The following is a 21,379-nucleotide window of genomic DNA, read 5'->3' on the forward strand; positions in this document are numbered from 1 at the left end:
CAAATCATAGTGCTCTTTTGAAACAGTTGTTTGACTGAATACCAAAAAGAAGCAATCAGACACTTGCCATAGAAGACCTTGGCAAGGCAGTGAATGGTGAAATTATAAATTTCTTCTCTCTTACCCCCTCAGAGCAGAATTATCTTTATTTGGATTTCTTTTTTAAGCCCCAGAGAGGAAGGGAATGAAGTTTGCAAATTATGTTTGGGCCAAATACAGTGATCTGGCTGTGCCTCCTATGTGGAGATGAATTAAAACAGTGTCCTGAGGAGCAGTGCTGGTTTTGAACTCCCAGTCCCAAATGAGATCCCTCTCCTCCCTCCTAAGGATATTTAGTAGAGGGAGAAAAAAAAACCAAAAAGGGAATGTAGAGCTGGAAGGTTAGACAATTAGGTTTCTTTCCATTGCTATTAAAACTATACCATGGAAGCCTTTTAGGTTAATTTTAGCTCCAGCTTCACTCCCACTGTTGGAATGTCCAATCTATTTAGACTGAAGGTATGTGGGGCAGGGACTGCTCTGGATCTGCTGCCATTCCCACCTTTGCAGTGCTTCCTCACAAACCCATAGAAGCTGTTTCCCTTCACCAAGGACCACATCTCTCCCTTCCTCTTGCTGCTTTCAGCAACCCTTGGATCAAAACTCCAAGTTGCCACCTCCACTCTGGGCCCTGGGTGGAGTTTGGCAAGAACTCTTCAAGATGGTTTTCATTTTTGCGGCCTTAAGTTAGCTTGTGGCTGAAAGAAATGCCATGTACAGGAATGGTTTTGGATGTCTTTTGTGGAACATGCTGAGAACAGTGATGTCTTCCATTGCTTGCCAAGTGTTTCAAGGATGGTCTTGGTGTTACCACACACCCAAGGGGGACCAGAGCTCTCCCAGCTGACCAGCCCACCAGACAAATCCATATTTCAGATTTATGCTGGTCCTTTTGTGCAATGAGCAGTTCCCTGTGCTGTCATTTCTTCCCTCTGTACTTGCCTTTTGTCTTCCCTCTCATCTCTGGCTGTTGTTTTTAGGTACCACTGGCTTGGGAAATTCAATGATTAGTTGAATAATGAGTGTCCAAAACTCCTGCTCTGAAATCTTGTGAAATCTGATCCATTCTCAGGGGATTTGGTGCATTTCATGGAAATCAACCAGTGAGAACCCCAGAACTGATTTCCTGGAGGAAAGGGAAGGGAAGATGCAGGAAGCCAAGCAGTTAGATCAATCCCTGATACGTTTCACCCCTCTAATTTAATTCACTTGGATGGGTAGGTCTAATTGAGACATTCAGAAGTATTCAAACCCCCCTAATTCCAGATCAGCAGTGGCAGGAGGATGCATGCTGTGGCTGTGGATGCTTTCTTCCGAGCCATTCCCTGTGAACTCAGGGAAGTCAGACTGGCCTGGCAAGTGGCCTAACTCTGCTGCTGATGACACCTCTCCAGCAGAAGCGGTGTGTGGGCAGACAGGGAGTTTCATCATGGGGAGGAGGAGGAGGCATGCATCACCTTTTGTTTAAGCAGAAGCATCTTTTTGGAATGCTATCCATTTTATCGGTTAGGGCTTGGACAGGGAGCATCCAGGAGAGGCTGGATATTGTAATTAACACAAGTGGAGGCAGGCTGCTGCCTCTGCCCGCCCGCCCAGAGAGGAAGAACCTGTTGAATTTGCTAGGAGCTATTGCTGGGAGGACAAGAGCCACAGTTCCTGGGAGTACAGCAGCCACAAGTGAATGGAGTAGCTGCTCCAGAGCTATGCTGTGGGGAAGAGGCACAGGCCTGGATTTTGGACACTGGGTGCCCTTTGGGGTTAGAGCCTCCACTTTTGCCTCCTAAGCGTGGGGAGGAGGAAGACACAGCCCCCTCAGTTTTGACTGGGTGAGGCAAGGATGGCTGCACTCTCCCAGCACCTCAGGATCCTGCTCTGGAAGAACTGGCTGAGTGTCAAGAGGCAGCTGGTGAGTGTGGGGACAGAGGAGTGCAGGAGGGGGAGCCTGGAGACACCTGGAGCTGAGGAGCAAGGGGGGCACTGCAGAGAGGGAGGTTGTGCTGTCAGAATGGGAGGGTGGTGGCAGAAGCAGAAATGGCACAGAAGTGAAAGTGAGTTTTGTGGGAAGCTCAGGAGTCCAGATTGGGTACCATGGATGATGCTTCCCTTATTCCCTCAGTGCAATGTCTGTGCAAACAAAACCATGCAAGACTTGTGGGCAGACTGCAGTTCTGTGACTGCTGCTGTGTGAGCACACCCCGGGGCTGGGGTACAGCCTCTGGGGGACTCCTGGGATCTGGGGTGATGGGGCTGCCCCTACACAGAACCATATGTAAAGGTACAGCCTCTGAAGAACCTTTAGGATTTGGGGTGATGGGGCTGCCCTACACAGAGCCATTTGTAAAGGATGGGGATAACAAAAAAAGAAGCTCTGAGAGATGCAGGTGGGACAGATCTCCAATGCAGTCTAGTGTGCTGCAAATCAAACACCCCAATGATCTTTCTGTCCAAAAGACAAACCACTGCCAGCAATGTGCAGAGAGTGATCTGAGCTGCAGCAGCATCAGGGAGCAGATGTGTCCCTTTGGGAGGCAGTAGTTTTGTCCCAGTCCAGTTTTGGTACAGCTGAGTGTGGTATTTTCAGCAGAAGCCACCATAACCTGTGCTCCAGTAACCCAAACATGATGGGGTTTAAACTTGCCTTGGTGGAACCCAAACATGGTGGGGTTTAAACTTGCCTTGGTGGAATGGAAACCTTGGCAGGCACAGGAGTGCTGACCAGAGAGAAATGTGCATGGAGGGTGTGATGTGAGAGTGAAGTGAAAGGCCTTTTATGACTGTGTGTTTCTGCAAGGCCTGTTCCAGCTTACCCTGCCCCATCTCTTGGTTGTGGGGGCTGATTCAGAGAGGTGCTGAGTGCCTCTGACTCCTGTGGGTGTGCTGAGCACCTCAGAGCATTCTTCACCGCTGTAAAATACACTTTTCCTGAGGTGCAGAAAAATCCCATTAAATTACCTCTAATTTCTCAAGAGAAATTGTAACAGCCTCGTTAAAAGCAGAAGGCTTGAGTCTCTTTTTAGCTCTTGTGTACCCAGAGTAAATGCCACCTAAGCCCTCCCTGTGCTTCTGACCACAGTCTGACTTGCTGTTAATTCTGGTTTCCTGTGGAGTTGAAATATCAACTCTGTAGAACTGAAATGTCAATTAAAATAAAAAATCTGGCCACTGCTGACTGTTTTATGGCAGACATGCCTTGCAGCCCTCCTTAATTTCCCTCTCTGGCTCCAAATTAGGGAGCTTCCTCAGACTGAGGAGAGTGTGAGGAGGTAAACTCAGATCTTTTTGGGAACAAAGTCAGGCCTGAGTGCCAAAGGGAACTGGAGACATTGGTGCCTCTTGCACATTGCACTTCATTATTTAAACAGAGACAGGAGGGGGAGAGAAAATGTGAGCTCATGCTGAGATCCTAAGTAAACTCTGAGAGATTAAATCAACTTTTAGCAGTGAAATAATCCAGCAACTAAGGGATTATGCAACCTACATCACAGTTCTTAATGTCCCAAGAGCCAGGCTGAGGTTGGTTGTGATTCCATTCCAGTCAACATGTTCCACCTGCAAGCAGTTTGGCCAGGGTGGTTGTCTTGTTTTTGTTCACTAGAAATGCCTGGGACAGTGGCAATGCTGTAATGTTGCAACTGATGTGCCCAGCTGCTATTAACTCCAATTAAGTCACAGGGCAGAGATACTGAGAGAAGACATGGAAAGTGGGGAGTGTAAGCACCACTGGAACTCAAAATGGGGAGAGACAACAATTTTCCTGAGTAGGAACAATCAGTATTCATTTATTGTCCCAGGAATGTGACAGATGTCCAGCCCTTCCTTTAGGCAGCTTCTGACTAATATCAGTTTCTGTGCTGTTACCCCATAATTTTACTTTAGCCTGTGTCGTGCTGAACAAGGAGGACACATTAATAATACCATTTGCATGAGAATTAATCACAGTTAAACTGCATGTTTGGGGACTGATTATAGGGAAAGCATCTGATATAAAAAATTACTGGAATATGTCAGTGTCAGTGATGGATCTTGTTAAAAGTTGGAAAAGCAGGAAGGGTACTGTCTGCCTAGGCTAAAATAGGACTGAATGCTGAAATTATAGGAGCACCCTCTGAAGGGGTGTGTGGGGAGGTGCCTCGTGGTTTGATGTCTGTCACTTGCCTGTTTTGGGGCAGGAATTTGCTCCTACTTTCAAGCCTGAGTCACCTCATCAGGGACAACAGGGACAGAGCTGCTGTAGAACAACCATCTTTAAGCTGAATGGCTCTCCAGGATTTGTTTGTTTGTCTGTCTGTTTGGCTTTATGTTCCAGTGAGTGTTAGAGGAAATGAAAACACGGTTATGGGCTTGGAATTACTTTGGAAAAACAGCTTTGGGTAATATGTGCTGATCTGAAAAAAATAGCAGCACCACGATGAAAAACTGGATTATTTTAAAGAAAGGCATCTTTGCAGTTCTAAAAATTGGCATGGAGATAGAACAGCAATTTTGTACCACATAGTAGTTTCAGTTTAACTACTGATAGACTAAAAAATCTTAATCTCATAAACATGGGAGCCAGCTCACCAGCTAGTGCAAAGGCAGGGGATTATCTGAATAATTACAATTTCCTAGCTCATAAAACTCCAAGTTTGTATTTTAAGATTTTGGGCATCCTCCCTAGAGAGGTTTACTATACTAGATAATTAATTCTAGTGTTTTCTTAATTCTTGTCCATTGAAAGGGGCAACCCTCACTTCAGAGACAAAAGTTCTATACGTGTACATGGGTTTTTCAACATGTTAGGAGAATATTAAATTATTTTTCTTCCACCTTAAGTTAGATATATGGAAGAAATTCTTCACTGTGAGAGTGCTGAGGCCCTGGCACAGGGTGCCCAGAGAAGCTGTGACTGCCCCTGGATCCCTGACAGTGTCCAAGGTCAGGCTGGACAGGGCTTGGAGCAACCTGGGACAGTGGAAGGTGTCCCTGCCCATGGCAGAGGGTGGCACTGGATGAGCTTTAAGGCCCTTTTAACCAAAACCATTCTGGGAATCATCTCAGCTCCTCTGTATGGACTGCTAGAGTCTGGAGATGGAAAGGTGCCAAGGATTTGTGCTGCTGGGGTCAGAAGCTCTTATAAGGGTTCTTTTCTTGATGATGGGTGTTCAGATGTGTGTTCTGTAGGCTGGTTGCACAACTCCATAAACCCTCTCCTTCACCCTGCTTGAGCTCCACATCTTCTGAATGAGCACTGTGAAAATCCTTCCAGCTCTACCATGAGGCTGTGAAAAACAGATAAATTTTTTTGGGGGGAAAAGTGCTGTAGGTTTGTCAGACACTTTAATTTGAGGTGTAGTTCAATTGAAGTCCTATTTACCCATAATTTCATTGAAAGTGAAACCAAGCTTTCACACTGCAGGTGCTTTATCTTTTGGTTGGTGCTTCCCAGCGTGCCTTTCCTGTGACATAGCAGTGCCTCAAAGCTGGGTAAACACTGTCCCCCATAATTATCAGCCAAACTGAAACCTTGTGCTGCTTTCAGCCTTGTTATTTGCTCTTAAAATCTTCGGTAGTTTTTATTTCCTGAATAGATAATGCTTGGATTTTAATTGTATGCATGCCAAGACTTGTGTGATTTACAATGCACCTTATAACTCACTTAGGGCACTGCTTGTTCATTCCAGCCAGGCTCTGGGTAACATCAATGCCATGAACATAACCAATATATTTTCATTGATGTTTTATAGGTATGGTCGTTTGTTTTAATTTCCTGGCCTGTGGTTGTTTTCATAATCTTGGCCATTATCCGTCTCAAATTCCCTCCAGAACCACAGCAAAACTGTAAGTAACTGGTTTGTTTTTATGTATGTGGGGTTTAGTTCTCATTCCAGTGACTGATATGTTCATTTGATGTGTTTCCTTACTTTTACAAATTTGGCTCTGTGTAGTTTGCAGTGGAGATTTCCTGGGATGCATCATGCTGCAGATAAATTGGGTGTGCTCCTCTGAGGAGTTTTTTTTTTCCAAGTTAGCTTTATAATCAGAAAACAACCTTAAAAAAACTGTCTCATCAAGATTTATTCAGATACTGCTGTGTAGACAGCAATATGAATTTCCAGGATAAACTGAGGGGAAAGAGGGCAGCTGGGGGAGAGCTTACTCGGTAAAATGAGTGAGGGCAAGTGTGATTATGGAGGTGAGGAGGCAAACATGAGGCTGCTCAATGTGAGAGGTTTTACCTTGTGCATGCCACAGGGAAAATGTGCACATTAAAGCACCTTGCTGCTAAGGCTCAGCTGAAGAGTGATAACTTAGCTCCTGGTGCATGTGAGCCCCTTGTAATAAAAATAACAACTCCTTAGGTGGGTCAGTGGTTGCTGAGGGTCAAATGGGTGAAAGTTGGCACAAGCTGGCTCTGGCTTGCCAGCCTTGCTCCTTGGGTCAGGAAGTGTCCATCTCAGAGCAGAGGGTCTGCTCTAAAGCACTGCTGCTGATCACTGAATCCTTGCTACCACCAGAAGCATGTCCCAGCACTGGGCACATTTGTCCATGAAGTTATAGAGTAAAGCAGAGCTAGCAGTTCATCCACTTGGGAGCTTTTTTGTCTTTCACAGTGTTAGTTTTAAGTTGGATCAAAGATAGAGCCACAGAATGGTTTGGCTGGGAAGGGACTTTAAAGATTTTCAACACCTGATGATGGCAGGGGCACCACCATGGGTTACCCACATGGGGCTGGCATGGGCAGGGCTGGGTGTTTGGATTTGGGGCAGGGAGAGTGGTGCAGGAGGAGAGGAGACACTGCCTGGCAGCAGAGGAGACAAGCAGTTGGCTCCCAATGTTTGTAGCTCTCCCATACTGGGATCTGCCTCTGAACACTGGGAAAGTTCACCCTGGTGAGGTGTGATTCTCTGCTTAGAAACTCATTCCTCTGTGCAGGGTAAGAAAGGAGCACCCTGTGACAAGTACCCGACATGCAATTAGAATAGTCCTTGTTGCAGAGAGCTTACAGCCTAATCCCAGTGGAGCATGGTGTACCTCCTTCTGTAGGCAGGGATGGAGAGCCAGAGCAAGTTCTTCCTGAAAGTGTCATAGGTATTCTTCAATGGGAAAGGACATTCTTGATGTGTTGGGATCATTTTTTAACCCCAAGCCCATCTGCTGTCAGCAAAGGCATGTCATATATTCCAGGTTCTCCTGAAATCCCTTGAACCAGTTGGAGCAGGCAAGACAGGACACATTGTACTTTGTGAAAACCCTGGATTTTGCCAAGTGTGGAAATGGCAGACCTCCCACCCTGCCCCATCACTTGTACTTCCTGTCCCCAATAAATCAGAAAAGTTGGATGTCAAGAGATCCATCTGGATGGGGAAATATTTATTCTTTTATTTGACATGGTCATTAGTTTGAATCTACATTTATTTGGAGCGTTTTTGCTCTGGATGATCACATCTCTTAATGAATTAACAGGAATAATCTTAGGAACTGCAGGCAGCACCATCAGCAGTGCTTTGCAGGAAAGGGGAAGGTTGGGCAGTATCTTTGGATGAGTTCCCTTTCCTTCTGCTGATTAATTTTATTTTACTACAAGTCTCAGTAAGTGTGTGAGTAGGCGTCTGTCTCTCTTAGAAGTGGATGATAGGAGCTCTCTATTGCAAGGGGTTTTTTTTTCTGGAAAATAATGGGTTTTGGTGTGTTCTTGTGATCCAGATGTTCAGAGACCATCTAAGAATCCTGAGGGAATAGAGAAGGATGCTAACCATAGCATCAAACAGCCAGTTTCTGCTGCTATTATAGTTAAATAAGAACAGTTGCTTGACAATTACTCTTTTTTTTTTTTTTTTTTTTTTTTTTTTTTGACAACTGTATCAAACTTTTTGCTTGAAAAGCAAAAGAGAAATCACTTGGGAAAGTTCCTTTTTGATAGAAAAGCAGGCGGGGGTGGACACATCTAGGAAAACTATTACAGGAGGGGATTTTATTCATTTTATTCATAAAATTCATCTTATGCTGGATTCCAGTGCCTGCCTTAAGACAGAATCATTAAGCAGTGACAAGAAGCTGTTTCCAGTTCTGCTGTCAAGAGATTATTGCAGGTAGACAAAAGTCAGGAGGCACAGAATCAATGGCACAGAGGTGGAATGAGCTACTCAGATGCTGAGGTTTGGAGCCTTAGAGATAACCCCACAGAAAATCCCATTCTCTAAGCTTATCTCGTGTATTCAGGGCCACAGAAATATCATGAAATCTAATTTTTTTTTCAATTAAAACAGCTCAAATTCGAGACAGTAATTTCTTCTGAAGGGCGGCTAATACACATTGAATAGATGGAGGATTATGTAGAGAAATTACCTGGCAAATATCAGTCAAGAGTGAACAAATGGCAAGGGATTCTTGCAGGAACAAGTTGCTTGTGCTGAATTATATTGTGTAGCACTTAATGCAAGGGGAGCTTGTGCCAGGCTGAGCTTCAGAGGGAAATGACATGCCAAATAAATGTCACCACTCAAGAGGTGCTCATAGGAGAGCTAAGAGCTGAGGAAAACAAGGAGCTGAAATCTGATAAATCATTTTCTTCACAACAAAAGCATCTTGTATCTAGGAGGTAAAAAACCCAATCTCTCTTCTTTATTCAGGGATTCTCTTTGATGATGTGTTTCCAGGTGAGCAGAAATTGTTGTCAGGAGAAATGAAGAAGAGATTTCACTGTCTGCATACCCAATTTCTGTGATGATCCCAGAGTCTAACAAATAAGATCCCCATCCAACTTGCTATTCACATTGCAGCTGTGACTTTTGACCTTTTTGTTTCAGCTTTGTCTTTGCTAGGAGGGATTGGGATGTGTATGTGTGAAATAGGAGACTGGACTGGAAGCCTGAAGGTAAAAGCTGCTGGGTTTGATGGTATCATCCAGACCTTTGTGCCTGTATCACCTGTTCTCTCTTGTGCAGGGACACAAATCCCTTTCCATCCTACAGCTTTTAGCAAGGTATGGGAATTGTGTACGAGATAGAATCTGTCCCTCAGGGCTCAGCCCACTCAGTCTACAGAGGAGCCCAATTATGCTCCTTGCTTTAACCAGCCCTGTCACACCCTGTCACACCCTCCCCACCCCATTTCTCCCTTTCCTGCTCTCCCCTGCTGCCAGTTCCACCTCATCAGTGTTCCCGTAGGAGCTCTCTTGGGTGTGGTTACCCCTCCTGGGATGTGGGGAGGATGTGGGACAAACCCCACTCCTGTCAGACCCCTGCTCTGCTCCTAAAGCACTCACAGCAGGGCTGTGAAATCTGTATCTCATTCACAGACAGTTCTTCTTCATGGAAAATAGCTGTGCTCTTGGCTCTGGTCTTAAATCCACCAGATTCTGCCAGGGAGTTAATTGGCAAAACTTTTCCCAGTGAAGCACTTCCCACCCTTCACCTCTTCCTAGAATTTCCACTCAGATTTCCCCAGCATTGGGGAGATGCCTGCAAGGGTGTATTGCATTCTCTCAGAGAGAAATTCAGCAGCAAATTCTTCCACCAGGCTGCTCTCTGCAGCAAATATCCTGGGAGAATATCATCAGAATTGATCAGTACCAGCACAGTTTGGGTCTAGCTTAGAGGCAGAGCTGTGTGGCACAACACTGTGTATGAGCAGATACTCTGCTCTCATTCTTGACTCCTGGGAGAAGGAAGGCCCTGGACAGGCACTCTCTCTGAGCTGCATCCCATTCAGTCTTACTGTGATGGGTTGGTAGGATTTGAACAGGTCCAGAACTAGCTGGAAAAATCAGGATGAGCCCCTGAGCAGAGATCTCTGATGCCTTAGCAGGTATCTCACCTGGAGGTGAGAAAACTCTGAAAATATGCTGCACTTTATAGGAATTTGGAGGCACCTGTACTCATCTCTTTTCCCAGTAATGTGGAAAAATTGATAGGTTCCCATACTAATTACAGGGAGTTGGGAGGATGGCTCAGCTGCACAGGCCACTCCATTCATTTGGATAAGTCATGGGTATTTATACAAGTCATAATCCACCCCCAGGGTTCAGCCTATTCTGCACACAGACAAGCACAGACTTCAGGCTCTCCTTCACCACTTGCCTGTAGTGGAGCAGCCCCACTCCTTGTGTTCCTTTACACTGCCTCATTTTCCTCCCCTTCTTTTCTCTCAGTTTTCCCCCCTTTCCTGCACATCAGATTTTTGGCAGTGCCTGTCTGATTCTGAAATTAGTGATTAGGAAAATTCCTCATCAAGTCTCTGGCTTTGGTATGAATGTTTTATTCCATTCTGTTGTGCTAGGGAGCAGTCTGCCATATAACCCTCTGTTTCATCCAACCAGAGCTGAAGGAGTTATGGTATATTAATTAACCCCACATTTGCTGGAATAGACATTACACTGATCTTGGATGTAGAAGCAGTGCCCAGCCATACAGTTCCTTGTCTTGGACATCAATTGCTTAAAGGAGCACTGTGATGTTTGTCATGCTTCCCTTTCTTTCCACAGACTCTTCCACCTCCTGGGGTGTGACTGAGAGTTGGAGCTGGGAACTCCTGATTTACCACTGTGCTTTTTCCTTCCCCACTGAAGCAGGGCCTTGGGGCAGTCACTTAATTCTAATTGACTTCCTGAAACATCTCAGTCCAGGTGCTGGGATCTAAAAGGGTAGAAGTATTTTTCCAAAGGTGCTGAGCAGCTTGGCTTAGACTGAAATTAGCAGTTGTTGATGCCTGTGTTTCTGGAAAGGAGGTCACTTTTGTTTGAAGAATCTAAACCTGGGCTCTGGAGGCACTCAGCATTGGAAGATGGTGGTTGGGTAAAGACAATTTTTGTGCAGGTGTTTTTGCAAGAGTCTAGATATGGGTTTGAGCTTTTAGGTTCCAGTTTCTTGCTGGGAAGTGTCTTGACTCTCTTCTTAGGTCCTGTTTGTAGTACTTACAGACAAGATCAACCTGGCTGTGTTACAAAACCAGGTTAGCCTTGTCTGCAATAAATAGTGCTTTTAAAAAGCCCTCTAGGAAAAGGGTTGGTGTGCAGTTCCTGCTTTCTCCTGGTGTTTCTCCTGGTGTTTGTGCTTCAGGCAGTGGAGCATCCCTTCCTAGCACTGTCAACCCTCTCAGCTCTGTCATTTCCCCACCTTGCCCTGAGTTTGCAATACCTTTTCCAAAGGTTCCAGGTTCCACCTCCTCTCCTTTGCTCCAGTCTTTGGTTTGGAGGTTCTTTCTCCTCCCTTTACACCTGCTGCTCTTTGGCTCCTTTGTGATTTTTATGCTCTCTGCTCTTTATGTTCTCCCTGATGGGTCCATGAACCCGATGTGATCAGATCCAAGTGCTGATTTTTAATTTATTAAATAAGGAGGTGGAAGTGGAAGGTCTGTGGGCGAGCAAAACCAGCTTGCCTAGTCTTAATAAGCATGGAAGCAGATGCTGTCTGCTCTGGGCTGGTCTTATTGCAGAGCCTGAAGTGCCTGGGGAAAAAAATTGGGCAATGAAATGAAATGTTTCTTCCGTGGAGGCCACGGAGGGAGGGAGGAGTCTGGCTGTGAGTTGTCTGCTGATTGCAGTGTCCTAGGCAGGCAGCTGAGGACATCCTGAGAAAACAAGGATCCTCTTGCTGTAAAGATAAAAAAATGCAAGGTTTTGAATCTCACCCAGCCACACTGGCTGTCCAGGGGGCTTGAATGGGTTTTTCTGGGGTCCTGCTGAGCTTTCATTTCAAAAATCAGGAGATGCAAAAAGAGGCTGCAGTGAGGTGGGGATCAGTCTGTTCTGCCATATCTCAGGTGAAAAGATGAGGAGGGTCAGATTAGATATTAGAAAAAAAAATTGAACTGAAATGTCACAGCAATAGAAGTGCCAGGGCAATTAAATATTCTCTTTTAATAGGTGAGGCATAAGCCAGCTGTGTATTCATGTGTAAATAGTATCCTGCTTAAAAATTAATCTCATCCCATAGATTTGATGATTTGGTTTCATTTTTGGAGAGAGATTCAAAGTCCTAGCATTAGCACAAAGCTTTGTAGAAAAAAAATAAATAGGCAGCTTAAATTGTTACTGATAAATAGATGGAAATGGGCAGTTGCATGTGGTTGAAGGGAAACAGGATCTTTGTCATGTCGTGAAACAGGCACTTTTGTCTTTTTGGCTGTTGAAAAAAGCAGAGTAATGAAGTTTCCAGTGATGCTGTGTGTCAATGAGAAATACTAGAAGGGAATCCAGGAGGTTGTGTGTGCACAAACACAGCCAAACATTTGGCACAGAAAGTTGGGAGGAGGTCACCAGGACAGGAAATATCCTCACTAGAAGTTTTTGTGACTCTTGAGATGAGAATGGATCACAGCTGATAAACAGTTTGAGATCTTTTGCTGCTCTGAGTTAGACTCCCACTGCTCAGGGATGATTTCAAGAGAGCATTGAGTCTTCCCCCCACTATAAAAATCCTGAAAGATTTAAGGCTTCTTCAGCCAGAAGCTGAAGTGGTTTAATTCAAGTGATCATATTTAGTAACCACTGACAAATCTGTTTTGTGAATTCGTCTAATTCTTTTGAAATCAATGTCTGCTTTATCCCATGGCAGTAAGTTCTACAACATTTTGATATTTGTTACAGGAAGATATTTTCAGCCCTGTTTGCTGGTTGTGTCCTGATCTCACTGTGTTTTGCTGTCCCTGTGTTGTGAGGGGTGATCATTTTTTCACCCTTTTAATCACTGATTCCTAACTTTATTTATTTCTTTATCAAACCACTTCTTGGCCCCCTTTTCCCTAGCTGAAAAGTCCCAGTTATGATGTGGCCTCATATGATTTGGCAATGACTGAATTCATTTTCAATTAAACACAATACTTCCTAATGAAGCCATTTGCTCATTAATGCCTCCAATTCACCAGTGGCAGAGTTGAGGTTTGTATGGATTTTTTATGAACTATGGGAGGAATTTGGAATTTGGAGCATAGGAAGTGTCAGAGTGTGTGAATTCTGAAGGCAAGAGAATGTTTTCATGCCCAAGGAGTGGGGGTGATACAACAACAAATTAAGGGTGAGTAGAAACCAGAAGAATTCAGCTGGGGGCTGCTGTGTTCATGGTGCTGTGCCTCTGATCTGCTGAATTCCTGTTAGATCAGCAAATGGCTGGACTCAGCTATAATGCAAATCCACAAACCTCACTGCAGTGGAAGCAGCAAAATCAAGGTGGCAACATGAAACATGGTCCATTTAGGTTTAAACATTTGGGTTCATTTCAATTAATCTTATAGACCACAGTGAAAAAGTCATTTTTATCCCTCTTGTATGACATGTAGAACCACCCTGACATTTCTCATTGTTATTATACCAAGCACCTTTACCTGAAGAAAACAAAATGTTTTCATTGTGTTGAAAAGAAGTGTGCTGGAATTTACAACATTGAGAAAAATAGGAGAAATTAATTTTCTTATTTTTATTCTGAATGAGAGCAAATGGGGAAAATCCAGAATTTCCAGTGGCATGCATGCATTAATTGGTAAATTATGTTTACTATTACTGCTCTGCATGCCTTGTTTCTCTCCAGCTCTTGGAGATGTGGCTGGCCTGGTTAGATGCTACTGAACAGGGAGAACAGCCCATGCAGCACTGAGCCCTTGGCCTCCTCTGCCCTTTGAGATGCCTCTTCCCTTCAGTTTTGGAGCCTTTCTCTCAGTGGGGATAGGAAATCAAACTCTGTGTCAGGAGACACAGTAAAAGTCTCTGTGCTTGGGGTTCTGCTGCTGGCACACCCAGAATCAGTCTTTGCTAACAGGACACAGATCTGGGCTTGGATTTTGGTTGCAGAGGTGTCAATTTGGCCAGAAATGTGAGAGGGTGATCTCTCAGCTCAGACATGTGGCAGCAGTGGGTGCAGTGATCTCTCCCCCTCGACTCACTGGTAGTGAGACCCTTCAAGGGAAATTGTAGTTCTAGCAAATTAAGATGTTTAAAGCTAAAGGCAGTGGGGAGATTAAAAAAAAAAAAATTCTGTCATATGTTGAGGATCTGCTGTAGTGTGTGATGTGGGATCATAAAGGTTGGGGCTTGGATTTGAGGTTTGAGTGGGAGAAGGAGCTGCCTGTGGAAGACTAAGGGATTCCCAACAGTAGAAATACTGCCAAAGTCTCTAGTGGGGGTGTTACACTTCAGACTGGGAACTATCCCTGTGGAAAGTCTGTCCTTTAAAATCTGCAGAGCAAGTACAACTCTCCTTCTGTCACATTTCCTAGCTGGTGCCCTGTGGGCAGCACAGCCCCTGTGGCTCTGTGGGGGTCACGTCTCACCATGAGTAAGGGGATGCAGCAGGGAGAGCATCAATCTCATGGCTCACCTTGCATCAGTGAATTCCTTCCTTGCACGGTGCAGGGCTGAGAACCAGCATGGGTTGAACTTGCACCATATGGGAATCTGACCAGACTTTGGGGATTTTTCTGATCTCCTGAGAGACAGGAGCTTGGCTCCTGGCCATGTGGTTTTTAGCAGATGTGGAGGGCAGTGAAGGGTGGAGCTCCTACACATCATTGTGGCTGTGCCCTCCATCCCAGACCTCATGGCTTCCCACGTCTTTGAAGCTTCATTTTGGTAGGGGCATTGATCCAGTGAGGTCTGTGGTGTGCATTTTTGGATTGGTGTGCAAGCAATGCATGGGCATAAGGGTGTGGGAGAGATCAGGAGGAAGATGAGAGGAAAGTGCACAACGCTGTGCAGGGCTGTAATTGGTGATCCCAAAGGGCAAACACCACAGACACAGCAGGGATGTTCACACAAGGATGCTTCCAGATTAAAGTGCCCTGCTCTAAAGTCTCCCTCGTGGGCAGCAGGTAAATTACCCTACACCACCTTTAGAGGGGTGGGTACTTGAACCAGGAGTTCTGCCTCTAGGGATGAGGGAGCTCTTTTGCTGCCCGTGGTGCTCTGTGGATGCCAGGAGCTGGTTCAGCCAGCTGTGTAACTCCTGGGGGAAGGAGGGATTGAGGGGTGTAACTCCTCATGTGGCTTGAGGCATACAAGGAGTGTTGGGGGAAGCTTCCCAGAGCAGGGAGCCTTCTCCTCTAGCAGGTATCCACATCCTTTAATTTTCTATTGTACTCCTAACTCTCCACTGAGGTGTACAAGAGAATCACACCACCATCAAAGTGGGTGCCTATACCTCTGCAGGTCTCAGAGGCCTCTCTGCTGGCTGCTGTTTTGCCCAAAGAAAAACATGCTAAACCATGAGTTTAAACTTGTGTTCTGACCCAAAAATGCAGTGACCAGCTGTGCTGAGGAAAGCTCAGGAAAATCCAGTATCCATCAAGGAGACCAACAGCTGTGGGCTCCACCTACCCCTGCCAAGCCCTGTGGGAACTTCTGGGGGTTGACCACTGCTATAATGAATAAATGTTGTACAGATGTGGTACTGTGTCCTTGTTGGAGGGGTGAGAGATAAAGCTGTGCCTGGGTGAGAGTCTCAGGTCATCTTTGAAGAGTGAGGAGCAAGGTAATCAATTACCACAAACCTGCCCGCAGGCCTGCAGCAAATCTGGCTCCTTTCCACAGCAGAAATAATAGCAATGTCCTTTGCCAGGTAATTTTCCAAATGATTATTTTAAATAATATGTTTCCAGCAGAAGAGTTTGGAGATTTATGAGAGGAAGGGCAGCCCTGAACTCTGTGGGCTGGGAGCGAGCAGCACGGGGCAAGTGGCACATAAAACACTGCAGGGGCTCATTGCTCAGGTCCACTCCATGTCTGCAGGAGCAGGAGACAGGCACACAGAGCTCAGCCCACAGCACTGGCTGCCAGCACCCCAGGTCACCAGGCAGATGGTGCTGGAGCTGCTCTGGTGGTGATGGATTGCTCCTCTGCCTTCCCAGGGCAGCTCTGCACAAAAGGCAGAGGATGTTTGTTGGTCCTGGATCCATTGCCCCTTCCTGTGGTAAAAGCTGAGACAAAGCCCTTTTTTAACAGCCTGGATTGGAAATAAAGATTGTGGCATTGTGTAGAAACCAATCCAACATGGAGAAACCAATCCTTGGAGAGCATGTTCCCATGGGTGCTCCAGGTTGCTCTGGCCATGTGCCTGCTTTTACTTAATTTTATTTTTTAAAGGCAGAATTAGGATATCTTAATCTGAGGATATTTTTGTCATTTCTTGCCTATTCTTGGATTTTGGAGTGAAGGGGGGAAATCTGCAGTTGTTCAGGACTGACAGGTATCCTATGAACAAATAGCTTAGCTCTTCTTCCTATTAAATAGGACCCTGAGCAATTTGGTCTAGTGGGAGGTGTCCCTGCCCATGGCAGGCACATTGGACAACCTTCAAGGTTTCTTCCAAGCCAAACCATTGATGGCTTTGTCAGTGTTGAGGAGATGCTCTTTGGCAGATGATACTGCCAGGGTGGAGTCACTGAAAGGAGCCCCAGTGAAACTGGGAATCTGCCCTGTCATTTAGGAAGGGAAAATAGAGAGAAATGACAGAAACATATGGCCAAAAAGTGCATGTCCTCATCATCATAATGGCATTTTCTCTCTCTTTATTCCTGCAGGTTATCTTGCACCCCGAAACCTTCCCAGTGCAGGCTTCTTCCCATTCCTGCAAACGGTGCTGTGTGATTCTGATGCCAGGTGTAAGGGCACACCATACACACCAGAGGATCTGCTGCCAAGGCTTAATGACATCTCATCCCTCAGACTGTAAGGGAATCTGAGTATTTCCAGCTGTTGGGAGCTGTGTAACAAAGCCTGTTTTGAGGGGGAGGGAGCATCCATGAGTGTCTGTGTGTATGTACAGGTTTGTCCACAACAGATATACCCCAACTACTTGTTCTAACAGATATCTGACACTTAGAAAAGAGACTATCAGCTGCAACTGAACACTTCAAACATAATCACATTAGGGAAGGAATGTGTCCACTGATCCAGGCTTGAATCTAATACTGAAGGGAATTTTGCTCACTGAGGAAAACTCTTCAGCTCACCCACATCAAAGCAAAAGAACATTTTTTTTTTTTTTGCATGACTGGTCAGTGATAAGACTTGCCCCCAGAGCAGCCTAGAATGCTGATCTGCCACTGAGAGGGAGATCTGAACTTTGGCTGTAAGTTTGGATGTTGGTTCTGGAGCAACTGCTCTTTGAGCAGGTCCTCCAGGTGCCAGCCAGAATGGTTGTCCTTTCTGCAGACCATCATGTGTTGGGAGAGACATGAAATGCAGAAACAAATTTCACCCACAAAAGCACAGAGATTTGCAGCGTGGAGCTGGCTGGGCACATTTTGTTGGAATATCAGTTTGCTGAAACAGAAATATTCAGTGAGACCATTCCAGTTTCTTCATGTTTCAGTTGAAGTCAGGTAGCATTTCCTTTGAGGCATGCCAGCCAGGGTGGTTTCTAGGTGGTTTTTACATCTTGGCTGCCCAGTTCTGACAGACCCATAGGGAACATGCCACAGTGAGGCCTGGCTGGTTCATGGAGAGCTAAAAATCTGGGCATCTTACAGTGGCTCTGGTTGCTCATCTTTGTTTTCAGGTGAGAGGCTGCTCCATAGTCAGTCTCAAAATCCCCCTTGGCCAGAGCTTGAGAGTCTGAAGTGCTAAAATTGGCCCCACCAGAGCACATCAGGCAGTCCTGGGGTTAGTGGCTCAATAAGGATCCCCCTTAGTGCAGAGGCAGTCATTTCCTAGGCCAAATCAGTGATCAGAATCAATCCATGGGTGGGAAAGATGACTAAGGATGTGGCACAAGGTGAATCCTAATCAAATTCAAGGTCATGCAGCAGAAGAGAGGAGGGAAGACAAAGCCCCATGGAGACTGGATGCCTGGATTCACAGCTCTGTTCCTCAGTGCCATTGTTTTCCTTGGGCATGTTAAACAATGGTTCATTTGGGGGATTGAAATGAAGAAATGGCAGCTTCTTGTGCCAAAGCTGGAGGTCTTCCATGGGTTTCAATAGCTACAAATCCTCCTTGCTTTCTGCTTTTGGTTTCTGAAAAAGCTATTTAGGAAATAAGTGTTTTTTCCTGCCAAATGAAAATCAAGGGATTTGGCCAACTTTTATATCAAGAACATGAGTCATTAACAAGCATCTTTACCACTTTTGATGCTAAGGTTGTCTGTGGGAAGTATCATTACAGATATAATGGCCATACCTACCCTTGTATGGTCAGTGTCAGCCTTGGTGTGTTCTACAAGGAAAACCACCAACTATTAAATAGCCACAGCAAAAACTAACAGGATGCAGCAGAGTTTAAAACCTGAGGAAAAGATTCCTTGGGAAGAGGAAGGCTCCAGATGAATAGGTGTGGCTCTGCCTCAGGGGCAGGATCCCCTCTGGTGAGTTTATCACAAAGTGTTTGTACTCTGGCCCTTCACTACCTGGATCTATTGTTTTGTAATATTCAGCTAATCCAGGCTGTTTTTCTCCTCTCCCATTGTGCAATTCACTGAAGCTCTTGTTAAACTTTTTGTTCTCACCTTTGATACTGTTCCTTGGAGGTATTTACCAAAGTGTGCACGATATAGTTGGCAGAAATTTCCCTTAATAAAAGGGAACCAAGTCCAAAAACCAAGCTCAGCAACGACTTCTTCCACCCTTTTCTCCTGGAGTGGAATGTTTGGGAAGGAAGGGTAAGGTTCTGGTATCTGGAAGGATTTTTTGGTAAGGCCATGCACTTTATAGCCATGGAGTTCTGCACTTTTGCATCCCCAAATATGTGCCAGGCCTCCAGAAGGAACCAGGCTTTTGCTTAACCCAAATTTCAACACAGCTGCCACGAAATCCAGCCATAGACACATTCTAAGTTAATTACAAGAAATTCTGGCAGTTGTTCCAGGTGTCTCATCTTTTTTTCTTTCTTTCTTCTTGTTTTTTTTTCCCTCAGCAAACACAGGAGCTCATCCAGTGTAGCCAAGGACAGGCAGCCACCACCATGGAGTGCAGAGGCTCCTGAAAGCAGGAATGCTTCCCTGGGTAGGTTACTCTCTGCTCTGGCAAGTTCTGCTCCTTGTAGGCTGATCTTTTGGAGACCTCTGGACAGAGCTGCAATTCTTAGAGCACTGCTGGAATGATTTGTGTGTTTCATAGAGGCACGTGACTGTGGCCATGGCATTAGTGTAAATTCTTGGGAACAAGTACAAGTAGCTGTCTGGAGAAAAGACTTTGGAATTTGGCCAAGAAACCAGGATTAAATGGTTGTGCTTCACAGGAGCAGTGCAAGATCACAGATTGATTGGACATTAATTAGAGACCTGGCTATTTATGGAATATTGCCCTTTTACTACCCACAAATTCTCCATAAATAGCTTATGATTTTTTTCAAATGTGTTTTTGTCCACAGTTATTCAGCAAATAAGTTGTCTTCTGTGCCAGAGTGGATATTTATTGTTGGTGATGGTCTCCTCTGATGTGATTCTCTTTCCTGAAGGAACTTTCAGTCTGAAAGTTTCCATAAAATCATTACAATTATTATTTATTGATGGCAATGGCTGGTACAGTCCACAAGCCATCATGATGGATAGTTCATTCTTCAGGGAGCTCAGGATGAAATGAATGATTACAGATTTGCATTTGCCTGTTCTGCTCCAGCCATTCACTGTTCCAATTAGCATTCCTGCCAGCACCCTCTGTGGTGCACAGACAGAAAAAGGCAGAATGCAAAAGGGACCAAGTGCAGAGGCGTGGGGAAGGGAAAAGTAAATCAATGAACAGTTATGGGAACTGTTGACTCATGTTGATGGTCAGGGAGGAACTCAGTTCTACATTTTATTTAAAAAAAAAAAAAAAAAGAAATGATAGGTTGTGGCCCCATATAACAAGTTACAGTGTCATCCAGAATTTAATTATATCAGAAAAAACTCTAAAGTACTTACAGAATGCCATTGGCTGTACCTTTGGAAATAGATTAATAATGTACCCAAAGCTGTAGGTGGCTGTCCTGTGTCCTGGTTTTATGTAGCAAAGAGGTTTTAAAAGACTGAAATAAAACACAGTGTTTCAAACTGTTATTGCAGCATTTGGGGATTTGGTATCTCATGGAGAGAAAAACCTTCAGAATATTTCATCACCATCCAACTTGACTTCCAGAACCCACATGTTCAACAAGATCCTCACTTTTGGGAAGGTAAGTCTGTATTTGCATAATAGCTGAGTGTGAACATTTGTGTATCCTCATATTAGAAGAATTAGAAGCTCGAAGTACCAAAACAAAGCTTTTATTGCTTTAGGATCTCCCCTGTTATGTGTTATATTTCCTGTATTTTGGAAGCAGTCATTGTGGGTGGATTTTTAAGCTTTGTGGTGAGTTTCTTATCCTCTAGGCAGAAACCAGGCAAACCTTGAGGCATAATACCATGAAATACAAAATATAAATACCCTGAGATACTTTGTTCAGAGCTTGTGTGAGCTAAGATGTTTGCAGAGTATTTTCTTTCTTGTGAAATTAAAGATACAATGTCACAGGCTTTGACATTCAAGGAATAAATATTATTATATTTAAATAAATAAATAAAATATTTAAAGAAAGAAAGAAAAATAAATAAATGTTTGCCCATGATAGTCCTGCATCAGAGGCACTGTGTGTTTATTGTATAGATATTCAATATTTATAGATTCTATTCCTTTGCAATAGAAATTTGTTACACTGTAATGGGCACTGCTTTTGTGGTTTGGTGTCAAGGCCTACAAACACTTATATCCACATTTGAGGAATTTGGGGGGGGTTTAGTGACACTGTTCAACTGTTGGAATTCTGTCTATGTGCAAGTGCTGCAACCACAATGCTTTCCCTTAAGAGAAGTCTCATCACTGCAGTTAGGACCACCCCAAACACAGTGTTGAATGCTTTGTTGCTCTTTCAGAAGCAGAGCCTCAGGTCCCTGCTGTGCCAGGTGCTGTCACGGTACCTGGTACATCCTGGAGTGGGCATGGCAGCCAACATCCACCACACCTTCTGCTCCACCAACTCATCCCTCCTGGAGTCCTTTGCCCTGGAGTTCAGGAGCCAGCTCTCCCAGGTGAGTGCCTGGCACTTTCCCTGGGGGCTGCAGCTGGGCAGGAGTTGCTGCTCTCTGTACCTAAGCAGGGCACAGTGAGGCTGAGTTAATTCTTGTGCATGGGGCTAGCCCAAACACCTCCAAGTGGAAAAGCCAAGCATCATCCAGCCAGCAGCTCATGGCCACTAAGGGTTCTCACCATACCTGGGCCTTGCTTCTCCTCTCTGTTTGCCCTTCTGCAGTGGCAGGTCAATGGAACAGCACGAGGATGTGATGTAAATAAGAATGTTTAAACCTTGGGAAGGCAATAAATTTAATTGTGTATTACCTCAGCAGTATAACTTCATCCAGTGACTCTTGCATCTGATCCAACAATTCATGATTGAAGCAGTACTTGTCTTTGGGAAAGCAAT

General features: G+C 44.9%; 1 protein-coding gene across 1 annotated transcript in view; it reads left to right on the forward strand.

Moving 5' to 3' along the window:
• The first annotated feature begins 1,819 nt into the window (after positions 1-1,819).
• Positions 1,820-21,379, forward strand: part of ABCA12 (ATP binding cassette subfamily A member 12) — a 75,418-nt gene continuing 55,858 nt past the window's right edge. The window contains exons 1-6 of the mRNA XM_079311102.1: positions 1,820-1,945; positions 5,763-5,856; positions 16,525-16,672; positions 18,857-18,945; positions 19,986-20,095; positions 20,832-20,987. Coding sequence (XP_079167228.1) covers positions 1,877-1,945; positions 5,763-5,856; positions 16,525-16,672; positions 18,857-18,945; positions 19,986-20,095; positions 20,832-20,987 — 666 coding nt within the window. The 5' untranslated portion in view covers positions 1,820-1,876. The remainder of the gene's footprint in view (positions 1,946-5,762; positions 5,857-16,524; positions 16,673-18,856; positions 18,946-19,985; positions 20,096-20,831; positions 20,988-21,379) is intronic.

Source organism: Erithacus rubecula (assembly GCF_903797595.1).
Source record: "Erithacus rubecula genome assembly, chromosome: 8".
Taxonomy (NCBI): Eukaryota; Metazoa; Chordata; class Aves; order Passeriformes; family Muscicapidae; genus Erithacus; species Erithacus rubecula.